Source organism: Glossina fuscipes, unplaced genomic scaffold (assembly GCF_014805625.2).
Source record: "Glossina fuscipes isolate IAEA_lab_2018 unplaced genomic scaffold, Yale_Gfus_2 0, whole genome shotgun sequence".
Lineage (NCBI taxonomy): Eukaryota > Metazoa > Arthropoda > Insecta > Diptera > Glossinidae > Glossina > Glossina fuscipes.
In genome coordinates this window covers 34,738,528-34,748,510 of record NW_023998414.1, presented here as the reverse complement: position 1 = coordinate 34,748,510, position 9,983 = coordinate 34,738,528, and the positions used below count along the sequence as shown (strand labels likewise).

At 34.0% G+C, this 9,983-nt stretch overlaps 1 protein-coding gene across 3 annotated transcripts; it reads left to right on the top strand.

Annotated features, from left to right (window-relative positions):
* The first annotated feature begins 316 nt into the window (after positions 1-316).
* Positions 317-3,401, top strand: LOC119633846 (calcium/calmodulin-dependent protein kinase type II alpha chain). Of its 3 annotated transcripts, none has more exons than XM_038027632.1 (2): positions 317-513; positions 1,237-3,122. In XM_038027632.1, the coding sequence occupies exon 2, from the start codon at positions 1,580-1,582 to the stop codon at positions 3,047-3,049; it is 1,470 nt and encodes a 489-aa protein (XP_037883560.1). In that variant the 5' UTR covers positions 317-513; positions 1,237-1,579; the 3' UTR covers positions 3,050-3,122. The 3 variants fall into 3 exon arrangements, with proteins under 3 accessions (XP_037883560.1, XP_037883567.1, XP_037883578.1); XM_038027639.1 differs by lacking the exon at positions 317-513 and adding an exon at positions 887-902; XM_038027650.1 differs by lacking the exon at positions 317-513 and adding an exon at positions 3,133-3,401 and having other exon boundaries at positions 952-3,007.
* Positions 3,402-9,983: the final 6,582 nt, after the last annotated feature.

Below are 9,983 nucleotides of genomic sequence, written 5' to 3'. Positions count from 1 at the left end.
TTAATTTTTTTTTTTTTTTTTTTTTATCAATCCTTTCGTTGTGTATACAAAAACAGAGAGACAGAGCGAGAAAGAGCAAGAAAGAGCGAGAGAGCGTGAAAGAGAGGGAGAGAGAAAGAGAAAGAATTAAGCTCTTAGTCTGTGTCGTTGTAGAATATATTTTGAAAATTATTTATTTCATTTATATATCGTTTCATTTGTGAATTTTTTGTGTTTGTTGCACTACTCATTGTGTGGCCGGTACTGGCCGGCCTCTATTATTAGTTTTGATATTTTGTTACCAAAGAGACGACAAAGCGACGACGTTCCATCACGTTCACGTTATCATTCTATATTTGCTTATGGGGAACAATTTTTAGCATTTCTTGCGTTCATCATTCATACACGCTGCCAGATTTTCTTTTAAATGTATTATTTTAAGTATTTTCAGTTTTTGCGTACCTGGCAATCACCATTGCCTGGGATACATAACGGTAACTGTGGTGATTGTGTCAGCAAACGGTGGTGGCTAAGGTGAGTGTAGTCATTATTTTAATTGGTGGAGTTTGCGTATTGCGAACAAGTGACAAATTTATTCCTCTGTGAGCGTTTATGTCTCTACACAATTTTGTATGTTGAGTTGTACGAAAGAAGAAATATAGGAAAACGCATCAACGTTGAAAATGTAGATACAAACATTTTTCTCTGCTGTGTCGGGTGCTTGGAACTAAACAAGAAAAGTATAAGAAAAAAACTTGCAATTAAAAATACCGTGAGATAATCTATCTAAACTGAATAAATAATAAAAAAAAAAAGAATAAAAAAAAATTAAAAAAAAATTAATATAAAAGTAAAAATACAAAAAAAAAGGAAAATTAAGAAGCGAGCGACCCTAAAATTCAACTGTTGAACGAACAATTTTGGTTTGTGTTACATATATATAGAAAAAAAGCAAAAAATAAAAAAAATTAAAAAAAATTAAAAAAAAAAAACAGAAAAAAAAACAGAAAAAACGAAAGAAGAAAATTCCTTCAACTCCTTATAATTGATATCGAAAAAAAGATTCTTTTCATGTTGTTTGTTATGTTGTTGCGAAAAATCATTACAGGACAAGGACTGTGAGCGAAAGAAGTGAAAAAAATTTACATATACACACACTTCCGTTACTCATTTCCATAACTGGGTCATTTGGAGTTAAGACACAGAAAACACATAGAAAAGACATAAAAAGGGGGTCTTTTTTTTTTTTTTATCTAGGCTATCAACCACAACCACATCAAGTGACGACCAACCATATCGACCCAATCGACTGCGGCATAGTGTTCTAGTGTATTTTTATATACATTAGAGTAGAGTTTCGAGTCGAGTCGTAAGTAAATCTGAGCAGAGAAGAACAGAAAAGCAGAGCGAGAACAAGTAAAAAGTGCGAAATAGATTGCGATTGTGTGTGTGTGCGTGTGGCATTGCCTGATTATTGGTTTACAAGAAGAGTGTGTGTCCTCATCATCTATAGTAACATTTATAGTGCAGTGCATCTAATCTAGACTGGTTTGTCCATTTTTTGACTGTCGAAATAGATTTTCTCAAGTGTGCCATCGCGATGGCTGCTCCTGCAGCCTGTACGCGCTTCTCCGACAACTATGAGATCAAGGAGGAGCTGGGTCGAGGTGCCTTTTCTATAGTGAAGCGTTGTGTGCAAAAATCAACGGGAAATGAGTTTGCAGCGAAAATTATTAATACGAAAAAACTGACAGCTCGAGATTTTCAGAAGTTGGAGCGAGAGGCAAGAATATGCCGTAAACTTCATCATCCCAATATTGTACGATTACATGATAGTATACAAGAGGAAAATTATCATTATTTGGTGTTTGATCTAGTGACCGGCGGAGAGCTATTTGAGGACATTGTAGCACGTGAGTTTTATTCGGAGGCCGATGCCTCGCATTGTATTCAACAAATTTTGGAGTCGGTCAATCACTGCCACCAGAACGGTGTGGTTCATCGTGATCTCAAACCGGAGAATTTACTATTAGCTAGCAAAGCAAAGGGTGCTGCCGTTAAATTGGCCGATTTTGGTTTGGCCATTGAGGTGCAGGGTGATCACCAGGCATGGTTCGGCTTTGCCGGTACCCCTGGTTATCTTTCGCCTGAGGTTCTTAAAAAGGAACCTTACGGCAAGCCGGTCGATATTTGGGCATGTGGTGTCATTTTGTACATCCTACTCGTGGGCTATCCACCATTTTGGGATGAGGATCAGCATCGTCTGTACTCGCAAATTAAAGCGGGTGCTTACGACTACCCATCACCCGAGTGGGACACTGTGACCCCAGAGGCCAAGAATTTGATCAATCAAATGCTTACCGTTAATCCCCATAAGCGCATTACTGCTGCTGAAGCCCTCAAACACCCCTGGATCTGCCAAAGAGAGCGCGTGGCCTCAGTCGTACATCGTCAAGAGACAGTCGATTGTCTTAAAAAATTCAATGCTCGTCGCAAACTTAAGGGTGCTATATTAACCACAATGCTAGCCACTAGAAATTTTTCCAGCAAGAGCATGATTACCAAAAAAGGCGAGGGCTCTCCCGTTAAAGATTCTACTGACTCCTCAAACGCTACCATGGAGGATGATGATGTTAAGGCCAGACGTCAAGAGATAATCAAAATTACTGAACAACTGATTGAGGCAATCAATAGCGGTGACTTTGATGCCTATACCAAAATTGGTGATCCTCATTTGACTGCATTCGAGCCAGAGGCGTTAGGCAATTTAGTGGAAGGAATTGATTTTCACAAATTCTATTTTGAGAATGTTTTGGGCAAGAATTGTAAGGCCATCAATACTACGATTTTGAATCCACATGTGCATTTGTTGGGCGAAGATGCCGCTTGCATTGCATACGTACGTCTTACTCAATATATTGATAAGCAGGGTCATGCTCACACCCATCAGTCGGAGGAGACGCGCGTCTGGCACAAACGCGACAACAAGTGGCAGAATGTACACTTCCATCGCAGCGCTTCGGGCAAGGTGAGCGGAGCTACGACTTTTGATTTCATACCACAAAAGTAGACTTACATTTATTATTATTATTATTATTATTATTATTATTATTATTATTATATTATTATTATATATAATATATTATACATTAGATAAATTCTGAAATTGCAAGAAAACACTGAATACAGTAACTGAGAGCGCAACTGATTAACTGAGAAACTGTGAAACCGAGTAACCGAAACCAAACAAAATGAAACTGAAAAACCGATATCGAAAACGAAACCGAAACTGAAACAGCAACTGCAATCGCAACAGCAACTAATGCACGCGTCAAGTGTTGTTACACAAAAGATATTTTTTGCGTCTACGTCACCAATTTTTTTCTTACTTTAGATCCTTACAAATCTTATTATTATTATTATTATTATTATTATGATTATTATTATGATTATTATAATTATTATTATCATTATAATTATATAAATCCAAAACCAAAAAGATAAATGAATTAAAACAAAAACAAAAATTAATAAATAAATTCGATCGAACTCTTAATTAATACTGAAAAAAAAAAAAAAAAAAAAAAAAAAAAAAAAAAAAAAAAAAAACCAAAAAAACAACAAATATCACAATTTAAAACAAAACAAAAACAAAAAAAAAAAAATTAATACATGTAAACATTTAAAATTTAACTAATTAAATTAATTCTAAAATAAAACTCTAATTAAATTCTCAAAATATATATATCACAATCTATCGATTTCGTTTGATTTCATTTCACATCTCCTTATTTTGTTTGGGTGTTTTGTGTATTTGTGTGTGTATGTGCGTGCTTATATACTCTCAATCTCTCTTTCTCTCTCTATCTGTCAACATATGTGTGTGTCTCTGCCTATGGCTGTGTTTTTCTCTATTTCTCTGTCTCTCTCTCTTTCTCTCTTTGTGTGTGTGTGTGTGTTTGTGTGTGGATGTGTGTGTGTGTGCGTATTTGAGCTTGCGCTATTTGATTAATGGGTGCTGAACGGGTGAAAAACGGTGATGAGATGGAGGCAGAAGGCTGGAGATATTTTTTAAACTTAATTTCTTTCGCTCCTTGTCTATCGTTATCCTTCTACAGTGACACCGGTTTAAGCAAACACTTACTAGGTGACCGTTAAAGGAAAATTTGTAATCTGTATATATATAATATAGATTTATTTATATATATATATATATGTATATATAATGTAGATTTGTAATATATGCATACATATATGAAAGGGTCTGAATGCTATGAACTAATATTTCAATTAAGCGCAGACCCATCGTCTTCATGTAAGATTCGTATTTGAGGTAAAGCAATTGTCCAGATTAACAGGTTAAGTAAATAAAATAGTAATTCTTTCAAGAGGGACTTGTTTTTTAGCAGGTTTCCAATAGTAGGGGACTAGAAAGCAATGGAAGCAAACTGAATGGAAGAGAAATTATAGAACACAATTGTATTTTTCTCGGATCTTAATCTTTTTCGAATCTTATTTTCGAAGAATAAAAGTTGCTTGTAGTGCAATAGTGAAGCTAGTTGTTGTTGATTGTTTTAACATCATGCCAATAATAAGAATATTAGGAGAATTGAATTGTTTTATATCCATCTACAGCTTGTTATTATTACAATGGGACAAGTCTTTACCAAATCCTTTTTTTCCTTTCTTTATATATATATGCAATAATAATGTATGTGGTACAGATCATCGGTTCTAGGCAAAAAAAAAAAGAAAAAAAAAGCCGAAAGTAGAAAGAGAATAAACATGTTTTCACTGCCTCTACAAAATGCATAAAATTTGAACTCATCAACTCGTTGAAGCGAAGACTGGGACGAGTAACGGCGTTAAGGATGAATATAATCTGCTTGTAATGTAACCGTTCAGTTTGTCATACTTTAAAGTTATATTGAAGTCAATTGAGTTTAGGGTAAAGGTAGTTAGGTAAAGCGAAGTTAGTCTTCTTCTTCTATTTTTCTTTTAAATCAATTATAATATACAGGAGAACCGTACATAATATTGTGATCAAGAAGTAAGACAAATATTCAAATTAAAATATTTTTTTTCTTCTAAATTGATAGCACTATGACAGATATCTGTGTCAAGTTTCAAATCATAAAATTCGTTAGTGTTTCCGGTGTGTTTGGCTTTGTACGATAAAATCTACACATCCGACTCGGAAACAATCAATCGATCGAGGTATCGATATCGTTCAAAAGGCCAAAGGTCAAGACCGAGGAAACCGCGCCAAAGCCGTTCAAAGTCATTAAGGTGCAGTTTTCATCAAACAGTTTTCTTCGATTATTGTGGTGTTATACTTTAGGAATCCCTTCCATCGGGTCAAATTGTCAACAAGGACTATCATTTGAATTTGGGGATTACTTGGAACGCGACGAAATAGAATTGGAATAACGAATGGATCTAAGAACGAAATAGATTAAAGTGATCTTACTTTTTGAACGCAGTTATATATATATTTCCTCTGCACAATAAACGTAAACGTAAAACGTTTTGTTTGCTCCAACTCGTTCTATTACATAAAACTGTAAAGTACAGTCTAACCGAAGATCGTAATTACCGTGAATAATACGATATTTGGCTTCATTACTTTTTATATAGTTTCTTAAAACAAATTTTATAGACGATCTTCGTTTTGGACGCTCGCAGCAGATAATAGGAAATTTTTAGAGAATGATTCCAATTAAAAGCCATGTATATACACGTTATGTTTTATTTATGTATGGTTTTTTTTTTTTTTAAGGGTAATTGCAAATAAATATCGTAAGATAGATTCATGTGATTTTCAATCTTAATTTTAGGTTTAAAGGGAGAAACTACTGTAAGCGGCTTTTTGACAATTTTTTTATGAATAGAAGGAAAGTGGAAAGTAGAATGAGAATATTTGATTGAGAAAGTTATCAAGCGCTTACCTTGAAGTATTAGAAAGAAAAGAAAAAAATGGATTTTGGAAAATTCTTAAAAAATGGCAACATCGCAGTCATTCTTTGGGAACAATTCTCGGTTAAGGAGGCCTGCGGTACGTAGCATAAATGATCCAAATTTAAATTAAAAAGAAAGCAAACCCCATCATTTACACCCTACATCCATCCTTATATCTAAAGAAAGACGTAGAGATTTTAAGAAATGTTATTTACTGGCGAGTATTTGAGTGAAATCGTTCACCAAAAAAAAGGCGTTCCTTTCTTAATAAAAAAAACGTTTAAATTACTTTTATTTCTCTAGGGAATGTAGTTCTAAGGACATCGCAAAAGGAGGTCCGGATGAAAGAAATGAACATTATTAGGGTAATGTTGCGTGCTGTATTGAAAAATTGTTGTTCTAGCTTTTCTTAACGTAAGAAATTTGTTGTTATTTATTCTTTTGTTACTAGTCGGCACAACATTTAAGGACCATAAAAATGCCCTTGCAAGTTCAAATAGTTGAAATCGAAAAGCTCAGTCCAAACTTTTAACGCTTTACCAAAGTCGCTGTCAGCCTTGTATCCATCCAATCGTTCTCTCAGTGAGGTTATTCTAATGTATAATGTATTCGGAAACGATTTTAAATGAATATACATACCTTTCTAAAGTGATCTCTTAACGTATTGCAGCAGGTAGCAGGTAGAAATCAGTTAAGTAAAACATTAGGCTGTAATTTTGAGCCGAATCGTTTATCGCACGCTAGATAGTCTCTTCAGAAAATTTCAGGCAAAAACTTTCATGCGGGTAATGAATTTTTTCCACATACAAGGTCCAAATCATCTAATCAGTAAAAAAAAAAAAAAAAAAAAAAAAAAATAGAAGAAAAAAAATTTTCTTAAAAATTTATTATTTTTGTATATTATTATTATATATTATTATATATATTATATTATTTATTATTATTGTATAGCTTTTAAAGACCCTGTATCAACTTTTAACTTTATAATTTAAAAAAAAAACCGAATTACTTATATAAATATGAGCTGAAGGTTATATAGGAATACTTTTTGAACTTCGTGAGTACTGGGCATGGGTAAGAGAAGTAATATTACCAAAATCTCTGAAATATTTCAAACTTTAAAGATTCAAAATGGATTTACACCTAACGCTTAGTAAATGTTCTTTTCATTGCTGAGAATCGGGACATAAATGCACACTTTTTTTTTTTCTTTTTTTTTAAAGAGATTTTGCAAACATATAAAGTTGGGGAAGTGCGATTGCTAAAGTAAAATATTTCCTTTGGTAAAGGGAGGGAATAAATTTGAAATTAAAAATATTTATGCGCAGTTACTTAGAGCAAGTGTTCACTGTAGTTGTGTACTGTCTATTATTAGTTGGTAAATTGATATAAATCCTTATTGTATGTCATTCAGTCAGTCGGTCAGCCATGAGTAAGCGAACAGTATTCTAGATTATAACGTTCGATAATATGTATACAATTTATTCCCACTTGATTTGATGTTAACTATAACTGATTGCTGTGCACAGTCGTCGTAATATTAAAAGAGAAGTTTGTTTTACATTTTCTTAACTCGTGCGGAACACAATCAACTATCATCACCAATACCAATACGCGGTTAAGCAAAGGATTATTGTGACAATTCTGTATACGAGATTAAAACGGTGTATGTAGTCAACGATATATACTGAAGGATAAAAAAAAACTTTCCTCTTTTATTGATTAAATAACAAAAACAAAAACAAAATAAAAATATAATTTCATTGCCTATGCGCCTTCGTTTCTTTGATATAATATAACATTTTTCCTTTATGCGGTGCAGTTCGATTTGAAATAAAAAGCGACGACAGAAGGTATCGTTCTTTTCAAATTCATACTTATAGCATTCACGGAATGCTCTACTCATTCATACGATAAGAGAAAATATCGCTTTTTATCGACTTTTGTCAAGAAATATCACTTTACGAGTTTGATGGCCATCTTCAATAGTAGTCGTCATCCTTGATCTAAAGCATTTTAAAAATATGAATAAAATTTCATTGACATGTCAGTTGAATGTAGGTTGAATACGAAATTATTTGGACAAATATCGGACAGGCAGCTCAAATCGTTTTTGAATCGTTTGATGGAATGAAAATTGAACCACAATTAAGTCGCTCGAGGCGTTGCATACATTCATAAAAAATTTAAATGGTATGACATATAGTGAGTTACAAAAATTTTTATTTCTTATTATTAATTACTCGCCTATGCCCCTAGCCCTCCAGTTTTAGGATTTTCATAAATCCTATTATCTTGCTTGGCCCGGAACACCGTAACGTGTCCGCGCTGATTCTGTAGATGGCCTCACATTCACATAGAACATGCTGGGACGTCTCCCACGCCCCTTGGCAGAGTCTGCATGAATCGGCATCGGACATACCCATATTTTTTAGAGGATACCGTAGGGTATTGTGACCAGTATAGGAGCCCGCGATTAAACGTAGATCGCTTCTGCTTAGTTTCAAATTTTACGAATCTTTGTTCTGCGTCCATCGGCGATACCAGCCTCTGAATATAGCTTTAAGGTACGTCTGGTCCCTCGGACTTCCCTGTTGGCTAGACAGTCAAACCTTTCGTTACCCTCAACACCCGAATAGCCAGGCACCCATATTAGGTGCACATTATTGCGGCCGCTTAGCGTATTCAGTGTTTGAAGGCACTCCAACACACGCATAAATGTTATCAATCGCACCTTTAGGGACTTTAAGAAAGCATAGAAATATTGGTCCAACATTTGTGCCGCTTTATTGAAAAGACAATATAGGAAATAAGATTATCAAATGAGAAAATATATTCGAACTGGGTCAGATGATTAAGTTTGAGTTTCCTTGATGTTCATGTTCGTCTACGAGTTTGAATTCTAAAAACTGCAATATATTATAAGAACATTAATAATATAGAAACGAATTATGGGGGGATATGGAAAACCATCACGTGCCGTCAGCATTTATCTTTGTTAGGGTAGGGATTTTAGGTAGAGAAATTTGTTGAAGTATTAAACGCGACACAGCAAGACTTGCCTTCATTGTATCCTACATGACTTGTGATACACGGTATGTTAAGCTTGTGCGAATGCGCGTCACATCCAGGAGGTCTTAAGATAGACTCTTATTTTGAATTGAGTTAAGCTTGTCGTTTTGTCTAATAGTTGCCCATATATTTTTATATTCAACATACAAATCGCAATTTTTGAGACATTTTCAAAGAAACTTGGTCCGCTTACGTGCTTCGACCCAAGAATGTACGCCATTAAAAATGGTGTGAAGCGGTCCACTTTTTCGACCACTTCCCATATATAACGCCTTATTCCACAAAAAATTGCAATTTTCAAAATTTCCTAACACAAGTCATTGAGTAATATTATTTCGACGATCTAAATTGCTATGAAATATTTAGTTCGGTTGGGGCGGTTTTTTGAACACCCTCTCATATAACTGGGCACTATGAAATACGAATCTTTATAAAGTACAAATGTATAATTTTCAATATTTCATGGTAAAAATTGTTTCATAATAGTAAATTAATCTAAAATAATTGAAAGTAGGGTATTTGGATCGCGTAGGTCTACTTTTTAGGCGTCAATATATATGAAATGGAAGCTCTTATATGAAGGGAAAATGTAATTTCCAGCTTCCTATGACGGAAACTGAAAATTAATTAAATGTTAAGGAAGTAAATTAAAATACAAAATTTGGATCACGTCATGTGATCTTTTGGCCATCCTCCAATATCTGGGCTTTCATAAAAAATATGCCCTTACATATAATATAATACGTATTTGTTGGTGTATGATAAAGAAAACGAGAGGATAACTGTACTAGGCGAAGTGGCCTTGGCCGACTACAATATTCTTTTTACGTAAAAATTTTATAATTTATTATCCTTATCATGTCTTCTTTTAAAGAAAGTACTGGGCAAGTTCAACCTGTTAACACATGAATTCTATGTGCGGCTCCGGTTTATGTAATCTCTTTTCAACTCGTTTATATGTTGTTGTTATTATT